The 24,320-nt window shown below is 29.7% G+C and overlaps 1 protein-coding gene across 4 annotated transcripts in view; it reads right to left on the reverse strand.

The window, feature by feature from the left end:
- Positions 1-530: 530 nt before the first annotated feature.
- Positions 531-24,320, reverse strand: part of LOC129960092 (uncharacterized) — a 118,773-nt gene continuing 94,983 nt past the window's right edge. For all 4 annotated transcript variants that reach the window (XM_056073212.1, XM_056073203.1, XM_056073230.1 and 1 more), the window contains exons 3-4: positions 13,130-13,215; positions 531-1,713 (exon numbers count right to left, since the gene is read on the reverse strand). In XM_056073212.1, the coding sequence (XP_055929187.1) occupies positions 1,487-1,713; positions 13,130-13,215 (313 nt within the window). In that variant the 3' untranslated portion in view covers positions 531-1,486. The remainder of the gene's footprint in view (positions 1,714-13,129; positions 13,216-24,320) is intronic.

Raw genomic sequence — 24,320 nt, forward strand, 5'->3', positions numbered from 1 at the left:
AAAAGAGATAATGTAATAGTAAAGCTATTAATATATAAATGAATACTATTAATTATCAATGGGAATATGCTCCTAGTATCAGAACCTAAACAGACATTTTACGGTAAACACACAAGTAAACTATTGGTTTTGTGAACACTATGAATTACATTGTACTTTAAAAAAACGGTGCATTAAAGTCACGCGGAAAACTGCATCGTTCAAACAAAATAAAAACATATATACATGATAAAAAATATATACACTCAACTTTTATAAATATCAATCACATAATAAAACGTAAATACATGAATGACCATTCATGAACTGGTTTTTGTAAAATATGCATATCACATAAATGAATCAGCTTAAAGATTTTCATAAACAATGCAAAAAAGCGACTAGAAACGCCCGTGACCAAAAGAAAGGAAAACTTGTAGTAAATTTCTTTAAGAAATTATATTTACTTACGTACATATATATAAATACACTATATGTGTTTCTTAAATAATGTATTAAGACAATTTTAAAAACACAAACATCTTTCAAAATCTTCAGAGCCAATAAGCAAAAATAGTTCAAAAATATTATCTTGATTTGAAAATCTTTAATAAAATTTCTTAAATAAATTTTCATTTTTCATACCATTAATGAATTATTCATTTATATATATATTCATTTTTTTAATCATTCCGCTGTCACCGCATTTTGTTTAATGTTGCTTCTCTACAGAAACTTTTCTTTCCTGATTTCAAATGTTTCATTAAAAGTGCACAAGTGATTGCATTAAATTAAACTTTTTATGCAGTTTATTAATTAATGTTTCATCTGCTAATTAAGTTTATATATATACATATATTAATTAATGTTTCATCTGCTAATTAAGTTTATATATATACATATATATTAATTTTCCTCAAATGAATTAAGCTTCATATTGCAACAGAAAGAAAATTTTCATCCAAAAACAGAATGGATAAAAAGAGTTTTAATTGCCCTACACTAAATAGTGGTACATATTAAATGACTCATTTTCACTGTTTATAAAAAATATGGTGTCTAACTCAGTTTAGCGAAAAATATGTACTGGTTCCTAGTATCTTAACTTCCTTTAGAATCTAAGGCAAATAAATATAAATTTGAAAACACAGGCTTTCATATAAAAGGGAAGCTGGGAAAAAAAGTGAATACAAAATGCAATATCAAATAGAATTTTCAGCACATCTTTTCAATAGCTTATTAAATCTGTATACAAAAATGCAACAACGGGTATGTTTTTTGCTATATTGGCGACAAACTGAAGGAGCACGTTAAAGTAGATTTCAATCCACGAATGTAAATAAAATGAAATGAAAACATACACTAAAGGAAGCTTTACCTTTGGTAACTGACAGAACACCGCGATAAAGATGATAGAAATATAATAACACTTATGAACACAAATCGCGGAGCTACGGCATTTACGCCACTGTATATACACATTTTTTTTTTCATTCACTATGCTTGTTTAAACGAGAGTTGAGAGTTCCACAGCTCTTTGTGCAGAGCAGTCCAAGCCGAGTTGACTGAGTCTACTTTGCTGTAGTTCTTTACATGCTCGTGTTTTTTCCCATTGCCATAGATATACATTGTGGACACTCGCCACGCCACAAAACACGATTCCAAGTCCGATGACGATACTCGTGGCCATTGCGGGCACTTCGTTGAAATGAATGAAAGTGAAAAGAATTATACCTGGGAAACAAGAATTGAATTAGTTTGATATCGTAAATATAACTGAAAAACATATTAATTTAAAGTACATTAAAATGGTACTTAGTTAATTCAAAACAGGTGGAAATCACTATAAATATTAATTTATTGCAAAATTTATAGTAAGAATAATTGGATCTGGGCTAGAAAAGGAAAATGAAATGGAAGTTAAAAATGATTTATATTTAAAAGTTAATTAAATACTGCAAACTAATATTAAGAATTTTGAATAAAATGATAAAAATTTAATAATTTGGAAATATTGATTTTAATAAAAACAATTAATGTCTTGTAATTAACATTACATAACATTTGAATGTAACAGGTGAACAATAAATAAAATAAATTATACCATTTACATTTCACATGTTTAATGCTTCTTAAAAATAACAGTTTTTAAAAATTATTTTTATAATCGAATACATTAGTGCGTAATATAAAACAGAAATGTGGATGCAAAGTACTAATTAACAAAGAAAATTCATAAATAAAACCAATTTTCGCAATTTTTAATTAACAAAATAAATTCGAACTATAAATGATATTTAAAATTATGTAAATATAAAATTAAAGGATCTAGAGAAAAAAATCGAATTATTGTCAAATTTGAATTTAAAATATTTGAATAAGTCAAATATTATTGTAAATAAATATCTATTGTATTTTTATGCTGCGTGTTACAAAAGAAAATTCTGCAATATAATATCTTGGTAAAACTATAGTGACTCTTTCTTAGGTATAATTGTGCTTACACCTGTTCAACATTATACTTGTCCAGAGTACAATACTACCAAATTAAAAAAAAAAAAAAAAAAAAAAAAAAAAAAAAAAAAAAAAAGATATTTTATGATGGTGGAAGAACAGGCAGTTCCAGATAAGCGCTTAATATACTGTTTAATATAATATGCTGACAATAAACGAAATATGTTTTTATATATGAACAAAGCCCTTTGGCACTGCTGATCAGTCCAACTAGCACATTCACGATACTATTCAAATTCCTTCTTTTTGTTGGGAATATTCAATGTAACACACCAAATTTATTTACAGGCAAACAAACCGATAAGGTTTGATCGTGCCACCATCTGAAGTGATACTCAGGGTGATTTTGTCACCATCTGGAGAAATACTTGAGAAACACTCCAGATGGGGACAAAATTAAATTCTATTGTTTTGCTTGTTCGTATCACTTATGCCAATTGGTAGCAGGATAATACTCATATCCCTTATATCCGTTTGCAATGTTTAAAGTAACAGATCTAAATTATTTACGGACAAACAATCTCCGATTGTTAAGACAAGATTAACCCAATAGGGCTTAATCTTGTCTTAACAATCCAGATATTAACTCAATAGTTTAATTTTGTCATCCTCTGGCGTAATTCTCAAATGTCTGTTCTTTTTCGTATTACTTTTGCCATTTGGTAGCACAATTCTACTCAAATTCTTTTTTTTCTGTTGGAATTGCTCAATGAAACACATCTAATTAGTTCACGAACAAACAAAGCAATAGAATTTAATTTTGTCACCATCTGGCATGATACTGTGTTTGGTCTTATCACTTGTGCCATTTGAGCAGTAATTATATAACAGTTCTTTTCAACTGTAACCTCTCTATAACGAGCCTTTTTGACGTGTCTCAGAAATATTGACTGATAGACCAGAACTATGATATCTGGTAACTGTTTCAATTTCATAAAATCTTTTCCATATCCACTCAGCAACGCTATTGGCAATTCCGAATTTTTAATTAGCATTTCTAACAGAACGTTCTTCTAATTTAACCACAATATTTTCACGAGTGAAATCGTCTACATATATTCTTTGATTCGTATGATTTGCTCCATCAAGATAAACAATATAAATCATGCACATAATACTTATGAATATCTTTTTTCGCATTTCTCTACGCTTATTATCGACTTGTGAGATTTAGATGGTTGTCATGTATCTAAAAATATTTGCATATTCGTGAGCCAGTCGGTAAAACTTATTTCCTATACCTAACAATTATGGGTGTTCCTTTGATTACTAGTAATTTACTTTTATGTACGATGATGAACATTTTATATTTGTTTTTTAATTTATTGACACCCATAATGCGAAATTTAAATCCAATTGGTTCTAAAAGTGAATCAAGTAAAAGTTTGTTACTTCAGATGTCGAAATTTCAATTATATGTTTAAAAAATAAAATTGCCGGCGTCCTTGTATAGGGGTAGCGCATCTTCCCCGTGATCTCGGTATCCCGGTTCGGGCATGGTTGTTCTTCATCTGTGCTCTATCTATGAGGTGTGTGAATGTGCCCTTCTGTAAAAAAGGATTGTGCTAGCGAATGTGTGAGTTTCATCTTCATACGAGCTAGAAGTCAGACTTCTGCCCTCAGGTGCTCAGGGGTCTTTACCCTCAGAAGCTACTGCACCCCTTTCCGTGGTAACGCGGACACGACATCATCATCAAAATCAAAATTATATTCTTTGATACTGAAGATTAATTATATTAGTAGTGAATTTCCTACTAGGCAGGGCCGCGGTGGCCAGGTGGTAAGATCTCGGCTTGTAACCATAGGGTTTCCGGTTCGAGATCCGATTCCACCGAAGAACCGTCGTGTAAGAGGCTCTGTTGCACGTTAAATCCGTCATGCCGAACGTCCTCCCGCTAATGTGGTGTGGTGTGGTGTGAAAATGGGGTGCCAGCTCAGGTGTCGTTCTCGTCATCTGACCGTGGTTCAAAATTACGGGGTCCGTCCCAAAAATAGCCCTAGTGTTGTTTTACAACGGGACATTAATATAACCAGAGGCGGCGGTAGAGTCTTGCCGACGGGGGAGCAAGACATATCCGACAGGGGGGCAATCACAATTTCCCTAATTTGGTTAGAAAATAACACATAATGATTAATTTTTACATTTAATTAAAGGAAATTAAGTATTTTGTAGCTTATTTTTTTATTGAGATACTGACCATTCTTTCATTAATAAAAATTTACAAAGATATTTGCAAAAAAAAAAAAAGTTCTCAGTTTTTTTTTTTTTTTTTTTTTTTACTGACCTTTAAAAATTTGTCAATATTTGAATCTATATTTTTATGAGATTCATGAGATTTATTTGCACTAAGATCTAATTTTGGAAAAAATACAGTTATATTTATTCTAGATTGCAGTATATAGATAGAAACACAGGCTGAGGTAGAATGCGGTGTCATTGTAAATTAAACAAATACATGTTCTCATCATGGAAGCTATTTAAAATGAATGTAGAAATTATATTCAAAAAGTTTTATAAAAGAAATTTTTTAGAAATCCAGCATGATAAATAAAATGGAATATTCAGTGCTTTCGCCAAAAACCGATTTCCCCCCCCCTCCTTTGTATAGTCTCCTACCTAAAATAATTTTTATAAGAATTGCAACAACGAGAGGGAATTCAGATATATTTCGAAACCGAGGCGATTAAGCGAGAGCATACAACAAAAATTTAATATAATTCGGACACGAACGATATAGAATGCTGAAAAGATACAATGATGTTTCTTAAGAAAGTTTGGGAAGATATTTTGTAAAGATATGTACAAACTTAACTATTTTATGTAAGATTGAAAAATGAACGTGTGAAAAATGAGTGGCTTAAGCATTAGATGTCCCATGTATTATGTATATGCTAAAAAACTATCAGACTTTAAAAGACAAAGCGTTTTATTAAAAAAACATTTAGATCTAGAATATGAACTCCTCTATCTTCATTTTTAAGCACGTGTTCTTGTGGTTAAGTACTTGTTTCCCTCGAAGCTATTGCAAGCTAATATACCTCTAAAAAATTATTTTTATCCCCTCAGTTGCATGCATTGGTTTTTCTTAACCACTTCGTATACAATGACGAGTCTGGATCGCGCATCGAATTACTAAATTTTTAATCTACAATTAAGTGAAAGGATTGAGTAATTTAAAATGCAAAAATCACTTGAAAACTCATCAGTGCCTCAAATGACTTTATATTATTTTAGGAATTAAAATAATAATAATTGTCCTTAATAAGATGTACCAGTTAAGTAAATTCGTATGTCAAGGTATTAATATATCATATATGAATATTCTATGAATAAATATTTTAATCAAGACATTATCATTTTATCAAGATATCTTTATTTAAAGTCTATTAAAAATTTAGAAGCACCAGAAATTATATAGATTTTACTGTAAAGAGTATTTATTAAAAAATGTAAAAGAAGTTTTTTAAAAATACTTTTTCCGATTGCATAGTTATAATACTGAATGCAGAATCTTAAGAATTTAGGTAGTAATTTATTTAACAAATTTAGTGCATACTTGGATAAGCTCTTAGCGTAGCTAAAAAGCTACCATAACATATATATTTATTTTTTGTCGTCATTTTCAGTCGGTAATATTTCTTTAATAATTGTAGCCAGTAAATTAGATTGTATAAAAAAGATATTTTACTGTTAAATAATATACTATAATAAAATTTACTTATTCCAGCAATTTATAATGAATTCACATAACCTGGTTACAGCAACCTAACTCTTCTTAGCATGCATAAAACACAAGAGTATCGAGAGAAAAGAGTATTTATTAAATTTAGTTTAGCCATAAACTAGATTTTAATCAGAGAATTCTCAGTGAAGTAAAATAAAATAAATTTACCAATTCATCACCGAAGAAATAACAATTAGATAAAAAAATGATTCATTTTATAATCTAAAATCTCATAAAATGATTCATTGAATTCCGAATTAGAGAAAACTATCGCCCTATTCATGTTTATAATGGCACTTGCCATGGACAAGCTCGCTGACGAAGTCAACGATTTTAAATCAAGGGAGCGTCTCTTGTTTTAGTAGCGCTAACTAGGGCCAAGAGTATGTCTTAGCTACTCACGCATCACATTCGGTTGTACAACCCCTCTTTAGAAGGGGGCACATTCACACATCTCACAGATAGAACAGATGAAGAACAACCATGCCCGATCCGGGACTTGAACCCAGGACGCCCAGGTCACGGGGAAGACGCGCTACCCCTATGCCAGGACGCCGGCCCTATATCTTGTGCAATATAAAAGTATTTTTCCCTAATAATTCCACTTGCAAATAATCGAAGTACTCGATAAAAAAATTTTTTTTTCATAACTTATGATAACATCTTAGCCGAAAGACAAATATAAATCGGCAAAAATGTGACTTCTTACTCACTTGACACGTTGTCGGTTATTCTGCCAAAAGTAATGCAAATTATTAGCCGAATGAACATTTACACAAGATGTCTGAAAATTAGCGAACTTCCATCGTATTCAGTTCATAGTCAGCAGAATGAGATAACTTATTCACCCTGTCGGATATACTGCCAAAAGTAATGCTAATTAGAAGCTTGATGAACGACATTTCAATCAAAAGCCTACAAATCTGTAAATTTAGCTTCTACATCTATCAAATTGCGTTCATAGTCAGATAATCAGATAATTGCGATCAAAAATCGTCCTCAAAATGCGGCATCTTATTGACCTGCCACCCTATTGATTATTTTACCAAACATAATCAAACCGCTTTAACAGCTACTTAATTATTTACAACATATTAATTTTAAGATGGTTTTTAAATTTTCATATTCGAGAATGTGTGCTTTTCCACAACCATTTTGAAGTAGTGAAAAATTTTGCCGACGAAACTCTCAATCTATCGCCGACGGGGGGGGGGGGGCAAGCGGTTGCCGACAGGGGGGCAATTGCCCCCCTTGCCCCCCTGCTAACGCCGCCTCTGAATATAACTAAACTACTAGGCAGACTTGGTTGCTACCTAGGGTCATTTGACTGAGAGAGATCACAAGCAGGATGTTTATAAATATTATTAGCTTAGTTAACAAATAAATAAATTTGTTAAGTCAGAATTTGATGAATTATTAAATACTAAATAAATATTAATTCTTTATAAAGTGTAATTCACTCAGAATAAAAAATAAACATAAAATAAATAATGAACCTATTGCTTAACTTTAAATTGTGTTGAAATATGAAAAAAAAGTGATCCAATTTATCAAAAGAGGGATCTCACAGTGACAATGCCGAAGATCGTAAAATACTTAAATGTATTATATATATCATTGCTTTTCAAAATCAATATTTGAAAATACAGTAATTGCTAAATTTTCAGATTTATTTCGGTAGAAATTAAGAAACTCTAAACTAAGCGCTGATTTGAAAAGGTCTCTCAATTTCATTTTATTATTCACATAGTTCTTTTGTAGCTTCGCGATGTATTCAGAATGAATTAAAAATGACAATTGGGCGTTTTGGGAAGCAACAAAAACAGCAACATGAAACAAAAGTCATGTTTTATACAAAATGAGAAAGTAATTGTGTTCAGTATTTTCATGTCTAACAAAATTGAATTGCTACATGGCAAATACCTTTTTTTTAACTTTATGGCACACAAAGTATAGAAAGTAATGTGATTGAACAAAATTATGCTTCGAGATTTTGATGAATATCCGCTTTTCGGAGTAAAGCGGAGATTCATCAGATTCTTCAGAGATTTACTCTCTGAATCTAAACAATCACTTTTAGATTCATATTCGTCTAAGAACACGATAACTCAAATTTGTAATAAATTTGACTGTCACTGAGAAATGCATCAGCTTAGGCATTTGTTTATTTTTACGACCCTGGCGAAAAATCAGCAAAAACAAAGCAGAGTAGTACAATGAAGCTTGGCGATTTTAGCATAATCTGAAAATCACTAAATAAATTCTGCAATGCAATCATCTTGAAGAAATGTTGACATATTAAACATAATAGAGATTAGCGATCTTGGCGTTATCTGAAAAATCGGCAAGTAAGCCCATTATCTTGGCGTAATCTGGAAATTACTAAATGTACTTGGGGATCGTAAAAATAAACAAGTCCATATGCATGTGAGAATATGATAATTCATTAACACAAAGAACTTGACGGATAAAATTTAGCACATGAGTTTATCACAAAATTCGTACATCTACATCAGATTTTGAACCAAAATCGTTTAAAGTGGACTGTTTGACCTTTATCTATCCGTGCGTGCGAACTTGATAACTCGAAACCAGAACGAACTAAGATCGATTTTATTTTAGAAAATTACCATCACAACAAAATGGTAGATATTTATTTGATATAGAATCCGATCAGCCAAAGGGAGGAGGTTCAAAATATACCTTCGAATTCTTTTCGTTAAACGACGAAGTTAAACACAAAAGGTATCAGATGAAGCAAGTGTACGATAAATCCAAATACAGAGCACTCCCGTTGAATATGATAAATGTTTACTTTTATATTAGCACAGATTGCTAATTTTTAAGCTAAAAGCAATAATTAAAATTCTTATTTCTGATCCCTTTATGTACGGCGTTTTTAATCCTTTCCAATAAAAGATACATTTGTCTTATTCTCCAAATTACAATTATTAATGAAAAAAAAAAAAAGCTACCATCTAGCTTTGGATACCTTTGACCTTACTTTATCACATAAATGTTTCTGTAAACCTTATTTTTCTCTCTTTTGGTTCGCATTTTAATTGGAGAACAATTGTAACCTAATACGCTATAAAATTAGCCTATATGTGCACATTACTCTGTAAAATGAGGTGCAGTTATAAATATGAAGTAAATCCCATTAATATTTATAGGATAACCTGGAAGACAGAAATCAAGTAGGAGCATAATGACCCCATCTGAGACAAAACTTAACGATTTTCTTTTAGAAGAATGACAGAAATGATATAAAGTAGATTTTCTCATAGAGTAGCAGTCATCATCGCAGCGAAAGAGGTGTTCTACCTCCTATTATTAATTTATGTATCTGAAGGTTAAGCCAAACGTAACAATATTTTAAATTTATTTAATGCTGATGACTAATCTGATGATAAGTTATCGGAATTAAATGATGGTTTCTGATGACTTAAGTTTTGTTGTCGGATCAACGGAATACCATAGATTTGACTCCTGTTCCGTCTGTCTTGAATTTCTGGATGTTTTTAATCACACACAATATTTGGAGCACGTCGCCGATCAGAACGGCTTGCATGTGACTTCATCTGATAAACTGAATTTGTCCCAATTCGATTGGTTGGCAATCGAAGAATTTGAAATGCAACTGATTGATTTCCATTCTAGTTCAATGTGGATTCAAAAATTTATTGAAGTCAGAAAAAAGTTGGAATTGATTGAAACAGAAAGGTTAACAAGCAATATAAGTAAAAATGCCAGTAACGAAATTTTAGAAACATGGAATTCGATTCAAACATTTAACTGTTTGAAGAAGCTGGCTCATTCTATTTTAAGCAAATTTTCATTTATGCCTGTGAGTCATTTTCAGAGAAGAATAACATTAAAGACTAGCTTAGAAACCGTTGGCAGATGACTCCAATTCAGTGTGCATTCTGAACATCGTACAATCCTAATATAAGTTATTTGTTTTCTAATCTGCAACAACAGAAGTCACATTAATGTTACTTTAATTTAAATTACACGTATAATTAAAACATTTACTACTATAGAGTGCAAAATGCATTTTTTCGTAGTAAATAAAGTGTTTTTAGTTTTTAGTATTTAGTTTTGTTATCTTCCCAATAATCACAGGCCAAAATTATTTGACGGCACATCTATACCTCATTAGATATTTCTTTAGAAAAAATGGCACGTTGATCCATAAAGGTTTGCCACCCCTGACATAGACCGTATTAATTTACGTAAAGCTATAATTATAATTTTTGTGAAAATAATGGGAAGCACAATAAAATTTATTATTATTTATGATGCGCTAATCTATACTTATAATAAAGCTCAATGTGTGTGTGTGTGTGTGTGTTGGCGTTCTACAGGCCAGGTCATTTGACCTACAGCTACCAAATTTGGTACATGTATACCTTAGAGGTCGGGAATATGCACCTGAGGTTGGATTAATCATTTTCAAAATTCATTAAATGGATTAATCATTTTCAATCAAATTAAAAATGTCTAGTCTGCGTAGCGTTACCTCAACTGGCGTAGAAAAATTCACGCATTTGCATTACCGTAAGTGGCGAGGAAATTCACGCATGCGCATTCTGATTGTTGCCATGACAACCGTTATCAACGGATGATTTAAATTATTTTTAGGTTAGTTGCATGCTTTTGTAATTAAATTGTATTTATGTTAGTTATATATTTTTTTGTATATGCTTATAGTTTTAAGTACATCGTTTTTTAAGTAGTTTTTTTAAACCTGTTTTCGACCGATTATTTTAAACGATTCATTTTATTTTCTTAGTGTTTGATGCAATTAAAATTAAACATTGTTAATGAATCGATCTGTTCATGATGAATCTGAGAAAATTTTGTTGACAAATTCTTGAGATATTACATAAATTAAGAAAGATATTCTTTAGTGCCCATAAAGTTTAAACGCTCAGTGACTCTATTATCAGTAATCATATTATTAAAAAAAATGCTTTGTTTCAGTAAAAAATATTATTATATTAATCGCAGATTAATCATTTACACTTTAATTTAAAGCATAAATTCTACGAGGGGTAACAGAAAATTAGAGAGATACATATCACGTTATGACTGAAGGCCTTTATAATATTATGAGTGAATTATATGACTATCAAAATTTGAAGTTTTAAAATATTTTGCTGAAGAATCTATTAAAGTTGGAATTGCATAAAATATTTAATTATTAAAATTTTAACGAACATTAAGATTGGCGAACCGGCTGGTCGCCAAAGGCGACTAGTTATCTATAAGTCAAATCAGATAATTTGTCAGGCGCAGCGGTATTAAGCACGTTTATCGATTTTGTACAATATAGGATAACTATTTGATGATTCAAGTTAAAAAAAATATCAGTTTTTAAAAGAATCTTAATCATTTAGTTTATCTTAGAGATCAACTGAAATTCAGCACGCTGCCTGCACTGCAAATATCTCTCTGAATCCACATGGAATTTTTATAAAAAGTTACAATATATGTTTAGTTGTGAAATTATAAAAGAAAAGTCATGTTGTTTTCGCATATATGCATCTAAAAATTATTTACTACAAATGTTCAGTTTTTCCTAGGATATTGAAAGCATTTGCTTTCAATTTCAATATAATGTAAAAATGGCTCGCTGTTATAGGTAAGTTTCGTATGTTTTGTTGAAAACTACATTGGTATTAATAAAAAGAGCATAGAGATCTAAATGGAATGGTATTCCAGAAATTTTCTCGCATGCTTTCTTTATGTACTCATGTATTATTAACTTTATGACATTGGTGAAAAATAGTTGCGGAAGAGAGAGAATGCAATCTTTGACGATTAACCGCTGGGATGCTGTTAACATGCAAGTACCAGAAAACCGAATACGAGCTTTAGGCGCCTTTTTTATCAATTAAAACTAAATTTGTTGCAGAATAATAATTGTAGACACGAAATCAAATACTAAATTTCACATATTTGAGTCAATGCGTTTTAAAGTTATCGGATTTGCATGGTTGTGAAAGGTTTCATGATAAACAGTCAAAGTTTGACGGCTTCAAATTTGATAAATTTGTTGGATAAATGTTAAATATGTGTACCAAATTTTATCCATTTTTCTTTCTTAATTTTGTAGTTATAATGCTAATTTATATTTGGACAGTCAGACAGATATACATCTTCAGAATGGATTTCGTTCAAAATACGATAAAAATCTGCAAATTTTGAATAGAAACCTTATAAAGAATTTTAGCCATTTAGTTCAAAACGTTTATGAGATATTGTGTTCATAGACAAACAGAAAGACATATTCCAAAAATTGTATTTTTCGGATTCAGAAAGGTCTGAAATGTGAAGATCCGTCAACATCTCGATATATATATATTTTGGTGATAACAATACTTTCTCTTTACATACCTCGAATAAGAGAAAATAACGATTAGGGATTTTTTTACTAACTCCTTTATAGTTTCTCGAATACTTAATATGTTTTTAAGAAAATGCATATAAATATTGCTCATGACAAACAAAACCATTTATGAGAATTGCACATCATATCAACTATCTGTGAAACGTAGTAGCTCAAATCAATTTCTTCCTAAAAGTCTTCGTTATCGATAATTAATTGTAGAATATGAGTTTTACCATATTCTTTATAAATTCGGAGTTCAATTATAGTTGTTCAGCCTTTCTATAAAGATTCGAAAAAAAAAAATATATAAATTCGAAAGTGTCCGGGTATATTCGATGGGATAATGCACAGGAAGCATCTATAGTATACTGACGATATATGGATATATGTAATTTTTCCTTTTTACGAAGATGGCAATTTGAAATGTCAAGAATATATTAATGCATTTTTTTAACTTGGTTACCCTTAGCTATATAGCAAATGATATTTGGACTTGAAAAATAATATACTTTACCTGTGAAAAAAAGAGGTATTGACAAAAAGAAGCCGCCGATAGCCAAAATACGTGTGTGGGCACTCCGTTTCAAAAACTTGTGGGTTCTGAAAGGAAGAAAAAAACACAAATCAGAAGCAATTCTTTTTTTTTTTAATCTTAAAAATGAATGGATGCTCAAAAAAAATTCAAATTCATAAAACAAGTAATATTTTATCTCTAAATAAACTTTCCTTCACTACACATGTTTCAAAGAAAAATAAATAAACGAATGCAAGACTACTTACCATATGCAGCAAACATTGTTTTTAGAATTAATCGCATCAACTTACGTGACGTCACAATCCCAAATACAACTGCGCATGTCATCCTACAATTTTTTCTATGGTAGGTTTCTTTTTGTTCTTCGAAATGCGCGGTTGATTCCCAATTAAAATGGCGAAGCGTACTTGATATCTATTACTTGAAAACATTGATTGCTCCTATTTTCACGTTTTTAATACTTATCCCATATCAAATCCAGATTTTTAATACTCTATGTAGAGCAAATTAGCAAAATCAAAGTCTTTTCAAATTGCTAAATTTAATTTATGAATCATTAATTCTGCGTCAGTATTGCACTAAAAACATTTATATTGTTCGAAATGTCGTTGATCGTAATTTACAGCTCTCAGATCTGAGAACAATAAAGACTCCTTACTTTTCTTTCAAGAAATGTTTATTAAAAATAGTGTAATAGAACATGAATATGTTTACGTTGTTAAGCCAAAGAAGATGAATTTGGCAAAGAAGGAAAATAAGTACAATGCTTTGTTACGTGTTTCTTTCTTTTCTATTTAAAGCGAGAATGGAAAAAAACACAACCCGTATAATTTTTGTTGTAATGCGTACTTTTTGGCAAATGAATTTTTAAATAAAGAAATTAGGAAAAGAAAAATTAAATGAAATCTACTATTGCAAATTTCAAGTTATCATGTGAGAACATTATTATTTTTAAAGTCATTATTTGTTTTAATTAATTTAAGTTATTAACCAGTTTAAACCGGTTTGAAACAATCACGATACTTCTCTCTCGGTCTCTCTCTCTCTCTCTCTCTCTCTCTCTCTCTCTCTCTCTCTATCTATCTATCTATATATATATAATTTTTTTAAACTTTCTAGCTGGCAAACAAAGTTTTGGAGCTTGACCGATATTGAAATGAAATTACATCTATGATGTCATAGTTCTACGTCAACCTTTTTAAAACGTATCTGCTGTCAAAGAAGTATACGTAATAATAAAGCAATACTGGTAAAAGCAGGTAAACCTTCTTAAAACGCATCTGCTTTCAAAAAAGCATACATAATAATAATGCAATACTGGTAAAAGCAGGTAAAAAATATATGCGATTAAAAGATGATGATAAAAATTTCCATTTATGCTTTATTCATTGCCTACGCGATTTCGAGTTTCAAAACCCCTAACCAAAACAACATTATGTTCTCACATAATAATAACAATTTTTCTAATAGTATTGTTTGAATTAATGGACTTGAATTTATGCAAAATAAAGAATCAAATTTTATTGATAAATAAACTTTTTTAGTAATAAAAAGACATAAGATTGATTTCTATTATTATTATTGTAGAAATCTTGTATACTGATTGCATATCATTTAAAAGCAAGCGGGCAACTATCAAAAATGATAGTTGCTAATGCCGTTTTTTAAAACTATTATCGACTATAATTAATGCCATTTATGTATTTATTATGGGTTATATTTCAGAATCACCATTTCTACATTATAAAATCTAGAGAGGAGTAATCTGTGAACATATTTACACTGATTTTTATTATTTTTTTGGCCTACAATTAATTTTTAATCACTTAACATTGCAAGACGAATGCTCAATAACATCATTGCGCTATATGCGAATCAGGGACATCATCTGTGTTTAGAAAAGACTTCTGGTTTTTCATTGTGTCTTTTTTCTTTCGAGTAATATTTTTTCACCTGCGCCATAAACAATTTCTCATCATTTCTTTATAAAAGTACTCTCGATTTTTCTTGATATTTATTTAATCGTGATTCTTATTCGTATTTATGTAAGTGCATCCAATGAATGAAGTTTGAAACCAAAACAAAATTGATTAAATGTTACAACTTTAGAAACTGTGGAATATGACATGCAACTCCAGTGTATTTAAATCCAATTCATTTCTTGTGAGATTTCGTCGATAATATCTTATTTCTTACCAAATTAATTCCTGAATTAAATTTCTAGGGTTTTTTTCTTTCAGGATAAAGAATAGATGTAGTATTCGTACCGCTTCTTGTAATTTACGCAGCATTAATGCCACAAATAAAATTTCAATACCAAAAGATTAATCATTTATTATCTTATATTCTTTAGTGAATCTGACGAAACTGTGTCATGTAAATGAAAAACATAAATATAATTGAACACAACTCAAGATAGGGAGAAAAATGGTCATAAATGAAGGGAAAACAGAATCTTATAAATGTAAATATAGTTTAAAATTAAAATTTTTTCTTTGCATTAAAACATCTATATTCATGATTTAAATACCTTGTGAATCATGATATTTTTGATAATATTGCGTATTTAATATACAAGAACTTGATCAAAGGAATAACTATAGTAATGACATTTTGATATTAAAAGCATTCTCATATATGAATCAGAAATATTCTTTGAAGAATTTAGAGAGAGCTGGTCAGTTGGTCTGAGCACAATTCTTTGTGTTGTCGCAATATTCCAAAAACATGGACGATATATTTAGAAAATATACAAAAAAAAAAAAAAAAAAGATTATGAGAAATAAAATAAAACAGTTCTGTACGAATTAAAGTTTCAATTTCCGAACACATTTTGTAGAAATAATAAATTTCTGCATGGAAAAATTATGAAAAGAATCAATCATAGAGTAAGATTTAAACGCAATATTTAAAAGCTCTTCGTTAATAAAACAAATAGTATTGGCAGCTTACTGCTTGTTATTATAATTATGGCGAATTTATTCTTAGAATGAAACTGTATTTAGAAAAAAAGTAAAAAAACTAAGAAATATTATATTTAGAGACGAATGTCGATTAAATGAAATTCACTACAGAATTGAATGCATTAAAGGCAAAAGAAATTTTGCAACTTTGTAATTTATCGCTCGTGATTTTGTATCTTTTACTATTATTACTGCTGAAAATTTAATTTGATTTAAAATGTTGGGGATAAAAGCATGAGTTTAGATATTCTGGAGGAAAGAATTTAAAAGAAATGTAGAAATGTTTTTGAGTAACAATAAAATGAGATACAAAATAGACTCTTCAGTTTACTCATTTGTAGATACTGTATTTCATTTGATTATTTGATTAAAAATTGTTTTATAGTCATTAGTATGCAGCACAGTACGAAGAAAGTATCTGTTGTAGTACATCTCTGAAGAATTAACTTTTGTCTTTGAAAATATGAGATTCTGAATCAGATACTTATAAAATAAAAATATTGTGTGTAAAAAGTACAATTTAATTTTTTTACAGTAAACATGTGCACCATGTGGTGAAAAATATTAAAAAAAAACCAAACACAATGTTAAATTATTAATAACAATTTCTGAAAGCAATTTTACGAATTTCTAAGACTAAATTCCAAGAGTGACACATATTTATTATCTTATTTTAAAAAATATAAGAGTTGAGAATAATGAATGCTTAAACTTTTGCCAAAAATTGTTAAAAATTCCTTACATTTTTTTTTTATTTGAACAAAACAACAAATGTAAGCAAACTAAACGACATAAAGTTTCCATACCTTCATATCTCTCTATGCTTTCATATCTCAGTTTCTTAAAAATGCTAAGACTTATACTTTAGTTTGCATTTTAGTGTTGATGTACTAACAATGTGTAACATGATAGAACTGAAAATTTGAGTTCAATTCAATTCATCTACTATAATGAACATTTATTTAAAAAAAGAATCTTGAAGCTTCTAACGGAAATATCTGAGTCGTATGTTTTATAAATAATACAAATAGCAGTAATGAAAAATAAAATTATCAAAAACACTGAATAGTGTCCGTTTTTATTATCAATACGATTTGCTTCATGAAATACGCATTGACAAGTATAGTAAAAATGTTATTTCTAGAATTTTATGACATCTCGCCAACCTCGTGTAAAAGCTATGAAAGCTAAGTTCATTATTAAAAAAATAAAAGTCAAAACAATTCAGTAGATACCATACCAGCTGTCATGAAATGTTATACTTTGTTTAGAAATGAGGCAGTGTGGTAGCGTTAATTTTCTATCACGCACGCATTAGGGTAAAAAAAGTTTCATTTGAGCTATGAAACAGTTAATAAACAGTCACGAGGCAAAAAATAATAGCTTCTCTTTTTCGTGCGTTTCAAAGTTATTTGTGGAATTTTTACAAATGGATTTTTTTAATCATTCGATGGAATAGCTAACAAGTATTTCATTGTATATATATATATAGATGATATCTTCATCTATAGATTATGAAGACAGTGGAAATTGAGTACGATTAAAATTTTTCACAGCTAAGGAGTATTTTCTCTTTAGTCAATCAAGTTTCTACTTTTAGTATTCATAAATAAAAAATAGAGAAGTTAAGAAAAACAATACAACACGCATTTAAATTTTATGCATGAAGATAGCCACATTAAAGAAAACCTCATTGGAATTACTTATGTCCATGTGACCCAAAATGTTCGATTTATTAATTTAATTAATTTTCTTTATGATATTACAAATTTTATTAACAATTATGCATCCTTTCATTCCTAAAGTGTACGAAATTTATCCAATAGAAACTTCTATAGCCTGCATTAATATAAGCATGAGCTTTAGTCCTTTCCTTTTTTTCTTCCTTGTGTTCCGTTTAATATTCTTCAAGCTATAGTTAGTACTGTTTCGAGCACTGCAATTCTACACGTTACAACAGTGTTGCCTTTTGGATTTTTCCGTCCCATAGAAAAAGAAAGTGGATCCCTCAGTAAATAAATAAAATAATTTGAATCGTTAATTTTTAATATAGTGAAACTTAATACGATTTTTTTTAATTCGAATACATTTTTTGAATTTCTTATCAACTCAGTATTAAAATACAGCTTACAATTTAAATTTATTTTTGTTAATTCGAAGTTAAAATTAATTAAATTAAAGAGAGTTAAAAAATTCTTTTTACTTCTGAATTTTTTCCTTTTATTACATAAGTTTTTGTATTTGCTGTATAATAATCATTACTGTAAAGTTTAGCAGTACTATATAATGATAAATTATTAAACTATTTATTATTAAAATTATAAAAAATATTGTTTTTTAATTAAATTTTAATTTCTACGATTTTATTTATTACTATCTATTTATTAATAATGCATTATTTATTTACCAAAACAGTTAAAGATTGGAAATACATTTTTACTACTATTTTCAGCTAAAATATTCTTCTATTTACGCTCATTTCTAAACTGAAATTTCTTTATTCGAATTTTCGTAAAATCTGAATTTTCTTTGGGTTCTCCTTACATTTGATTTGTCCAAATTACATCATACAAGAAAGGAACACGTCCAATATGTATTTTTATCTAAATCGTAATATTTGAATTATAAGTAAATTAATAATATAAGATTAGTATTATTACTACGAGTAAATTAACAGTGTTAATGTAAGAGAAAAACAAATCAGCCTAGTTCTATTTTTTGCTTTAATATCAGTAAATTTATCAATTATTTAAATTAAGGTGACAGTGGACTTTATTAGACACTTTTGGGAATTATTCAATTAGGGTTATGAAATTATTTATGCATATGTATTAAAATAAATACGTCAAATTTCTTAAAAAAAACCTTTTGAAGTGAAATATATTACTTTAAAAAATTTATAAGATATATAATTTTTAAAATATTCCAAACGACTTAATTTTTAATTTTTTTCTATTATTTTTTTTTAAATTATCCAATGTAAATTCATTTGGAACGAAACTGTAAATGATTTTGTAATTCCAATTAAATACTAATTTTTTAGAAATATTTCTATGCATACTTACTGAATTTTCATATGAATTTTATGTTTTTCTGAACTAAAACTGACTAGTTAAAAGAACTCGAAACCGAAAATGCATACCCTGTTTTCTTTTAATGTTTGACAGAAATCTTTATTATCAATTTCATTTAATTTTTTCAAAAATTAAGACACTTGGAACATTTCTAAGATATTTAAATCTAATTACAATATCATTTTGAGAAAAATCATTAGGTAATATGTACTTTTTTTCTTCTAACCCTTCAAATATTTATTTTATTGAACAATAAATTTCATAACACTATTTTAATTGAATATAAACATATATTTTGGTGATGAAATGATAAAAAAAAATGCATGTTTTCATCTATTTTTGCTTATTTCAAAATCCACTGTACTCTTAAGTGTTGGACCACTAATTTCCTGCGTTGCCCTATCATCAGGAAGCTAATGCGTGACAACATATGTAAATTCCACAGTGGAGATGATGAACTTGTAATCTGGAGATCTTATATGAAAATTCTTTTTCTTCAAAATGACATCCAATTACGTATGTTTTTGGTTCTATCAAATAAAAACATAAAATAACCTCGAAGTACAAGAAAAAGATGTTTTCAAAGTCAGAAAAATAAAGAAATCATCAAATATAAGTCGCCATATTTTTTAAAAAGTAAATTGGAATGGAAAATTTCTATTCGAAAATATGATATAGAATGTTCTTTACAGAGCATAAAAAGAAAAGTACGACAAATAATCAACTGTCTGGTGGATTTTATCATTTAAGTTTAATCTGAAATCTTAAGCATTACAAGCTGACCAACAAATTGCAATTACAATTCAAGAAAATGCACCATAAAATAAGCATAATCTTTACCATCTCTTATTATTCTCAGTCAATTTTTGAAGTTAAGATAGCATATTAACGTTCTGTTGCATACACAACAACAACATAATTATTTTTCAGAAAAAGTTTTCAGTCGAATATTCAGCAATATCAGAATATAAATTATACGTCTATTTTCCAGAAATTATAGCGGAATCCAAGCTTTATAAATTCATGTGAATCAAGACATTTTTCGGGATTTTTTTTCGCTAGTTTCGGTAAAATTTTTTGTACCTATAACAACAAAAAAAATTCAATATAAGCTTTTATACTATTCTATTTAAATTATACGATAACTATTATTATTCAACTACTCATACCATTAATTTTTTTAGGAGTCAAATCAGACCGAACTCCAATTTTACATAATCATTTATTATGAGAATCTTTTTCATTTCATGCAGACCAAACTAAATAAACGATGATATTCTGATTTTTCTAGAACACTTTTGGTGAGTGTTGGACAATCTCCATCAACAAAAATTGAATTAACTTTAGATATTAAAAAGGAAAAGGTTTATTATGAAAGTGGAAAAAATGCAGACAACCATCAAAAATAAGAACCGTTGAGTATGAAGAAACTAGCTTCACTCTAGACATTATGCTCACCAGAATTTCATGAAAATAGAAATTCAATTAATTCTTAAATCAAATTAATACGTTGATTAAAAAGGCAATTAATTTTTCATTTTACATTACTTTTTTTTATGTAATTCAAAGTGTACATACATTTTTAGGGGGGGACAATGCATTTTTTTTATTATTATCAACTTTGAGTGTTGGTAATTTTAATAAAGAGTTGCTGCACTCTTTTATTCAAAGAATGATTTGGCACTCTATTCATTAGTAGAATAGTAGACTCGCTTATCCAGTCAAGCTTTGAAGGGTATATACTCCAGTAATTCTACAGAATATATGTCAAAACTGCTTGTAGCATCTAAATTGTTGAATTTGAATTTTGAATTAATTGTCTACTGATTTGATGAAGATTCAAATCAGTAGCTGAAGTCACAAGAAATGCCTAGTTATGCTGCCATGGTCAAACAAAGAAGGAGATCAAGTAGAAAACGTGAAGAAGGCACCACTACAATGCTTTACTCACCGCAAGAAGAAAGAAAAATAGATGTTAAAAAATGTCCAAGATACGATTAAGCCCACTAAGATTTAAGTGGGAATTAGGAGTATCCGATCAACTAACAAAGGCGATATTTTACTAGAATGAAAAGAAGTTTTTAAAACTAAAATAAGAAGTAAAGACTAATTCTTTGCTGAAAGATGAGAAGAATTAAATTATTTACTGAAGGCTAAGCCCAAGATAATTATATATAAAGCAGAAGATTTAGTTTCAGAAGATGCACTGTTAAAAATACAAGATCAAGATGAAGAATTAAGGGAGGGAAAAATTAAACATGAATATCTGATAAAAATTCCAAAAGGCAAAAGTTGAATAATTTCTTTGGATCTGGTTTCATTTCAATGAATAACGAAATAAAGAAAAATTTACCTAAGATGGCACAGATTAAATATAACCACATCTCTGCTCCGTAGATCTTTGGTTAGGCCGGAGTTCATTTCTAAATTATCCAGTATAGTTAAAAAATAATTTTTTCCATAATAAACTGAAGAATAATTTAATTTGTCTTGAACTTTTCAGTGCATATTAAACTTGAAAATGTATATAATCATACTCTAAAATGATTACGTATTTACACTGATGATTACATTATGAAAAATTAATTGTAATGTATGATTTAAAAAATATCTTAAAACACTTATAAAACTGTTATTCTTGAAGTTCCTTCTTTGTGAAGTAAGTTTTTGAAGTACACAAAATTTATCAATCACTGACTTGAGCTAAGAGGTCAAAAATATAAATAAGAGAAGATTTTGATACAAAAAGAATATTTTTATGACATGGATAGGGTTAGAATTTGAAAATGAATTTTAATGGCTCAAGAATCAAACCTGGCCATGGTGTGCTTTAAAGTAAGGAATACATGGAACATGATAACATAAAATGATGATGGGAACAAATTTTAAATTACAATCTATTCATTTTTTTACAAAAATGGTTAATGAGTAGGGTTGGAAGTTGAATATTTATACAATACCAGCCTATTTGGCATTTTTATTATCCGATCTGTCCTTCAACAACATTGAGTCGAATAGTTGGGAGTTTATTGCATTTATAAAATAGAATAGAGTTCACAGTTTTATAGAGAAAAACATCGTTTCATAGTACTAAAATACATTATATTGTTACGAAATTTCCGGGGTTCGTTTGGATAGTGGGAGTTATGTGATGTGGAGAACACTCAATCAGCAGGCGGCAGTAGAAAATAAAACAACGACGTTTATTTACACGAAGACACACAGGACAGCATAAAGACGACAACTATATACAGCACAGAAGACGATTATCTTCACCCGAGACGTGCAGCAACAACAGTATACACAGCCGCATACAACAGCAGCTCGACTCCGTCGCTGCTCCGCTAGTCCCTGGAAGACGAGTTCTTCACCGTCGATTCCGACTATAACTCTCCGATCTGGTTCACGACGACCCAATTCACGACCGCTCGGCAGCTGCGGCTGCTTCCTTTTATAGGTCTCGGAAGGCGGGGCTAGAAGCCTCTCAACCAATCAAGAACGTTCGAGGCGTAACTCGGTTCCTACTGGACGGATCGGGAAAATTCTCGATGTTTCGGGTATAATCTATTTTGGCGCCAAAGTCGCCAAGTTTGTCACCAAGCTCTGGGACCTCCTATGGAACCAGCTATGCTGGGAAGCAGCATCACAGATTCGTAACAATATTATACTATCTTTACTATACTACTATATTCGTAGTTTTTACACTACTATATTCATACTATACTACAGTAGTATACTATCATTATAGTATACTACTATATTCATAGTATTCTTTGATTGTAGGTAGGTATTCAAAAGTAAAGGTAACATTTAAAGGTAAGAAGGATATGGAATTTAACCTTTCAAATAATACTTTGATTTATTCCAGTTCATAACGATATTGGAATGCTGAGCGCAAAGCTGTGTCATAATGCTCATATATCATATACAAGGCAAATGGAAGAAAGGGCACGTCAAATCGGTGGTGGACAGCTTCAAAACAGGAATATTTGTAAGCGGCATGCAATTGATAGGAATTAAGTAAGCATTTTGAAAAGGCTGCTGAATCGCACTGGAATCAGGCAGATTTCAGACAGTGAAAATCAATAACAGAAGTTTTATTTTGAAAGGCGCGGTTTAAAAAAACATATATTATCACGGGTAATAGTTGGATGCTGTTTAGAGTTCTGAATGGCGACTGAAAAGATGCAAATTCAGACTGTCAGATATACTTTTTATGGACAAGATGTTGTTTATCTTTATAACGACACATCTGATAACGGAACTTCTACTCACCCTATGGACTCTCTGGCACAACAATATCGTGAATGAACTTTGAAAATAGTAATTGATATTACTGTGATTCTAATAAGCATTAAATACCTTATAAAATTAAGTAACATCAATTAGAATAACTTGGTTATAATACGCGTTGATGGCTTTGCCAAATCATGCAATGGTAGTTACTTTTAATGGGTTTATAAAAAAAAACGGTACCCACCTTACCAGCTCTTATGATGGCAGTTATTATGATTGAGTTTATAAAAAGAGTCAACTATTTTTCCAATTCATATAATAAAAAATAGTATTAATGGAATTATAATAAATCACCACAAACTAAATATATAAAAGCACTTTCAAAATTGTGATCTTCTGCATCAGGGGGTCACTGATGGAAGGAAATTGTGTCCTTAGTCATCTTCCACTTTTGTATACAGTCTTCACCAATGTGAGTCAGCTTCTGCGAAACGCACAGAAGGATAGAATAGAAATTTTATCTATCAAGTGAAAAGCTTTATCTTGCCTTCATAGATTACTCACGGTACGTTGCAAAGATATATGTCTAGTTAAAAAAAAGAAAGGAAAAAAAGGCCAGATAAAAGGCGAACGTCTAAACCGCTTTAATGGTCAATAGAATTTGTTTAACCACGGCGGTATAAACACACACTTTAGTTTAATGATCTCTGGCCTTGGAATCACCTGCCTTGAGCAAGCACGTAACTCGTATCACGTAGCGAGAGCAAGAATTAAGCAACAAATGGGGGAAAAAAATAAAAAGAATGTCGCACTCTTCCATAAAACAGCCTGTCCACTTAAAGTGTAATTGAAGACCATAATTGAAGCCAAGAAAATTGAGCTATTTGAGATAACTGA

The sequence above is a fragment of the Argiope bruennichi genome, chromosome 2, assembly GCF_947563725.1.
Source record: "Argiope bruennichi chromosome 2, qqArgBrue1.1, whole genome shotgun sequence".
Taxonomy (NCBI): Eukaryota; Metazoa; Arthropoda; class Arachnida; order Araneae; family Araneidae; genus Argiope; species Argiope bruennichi.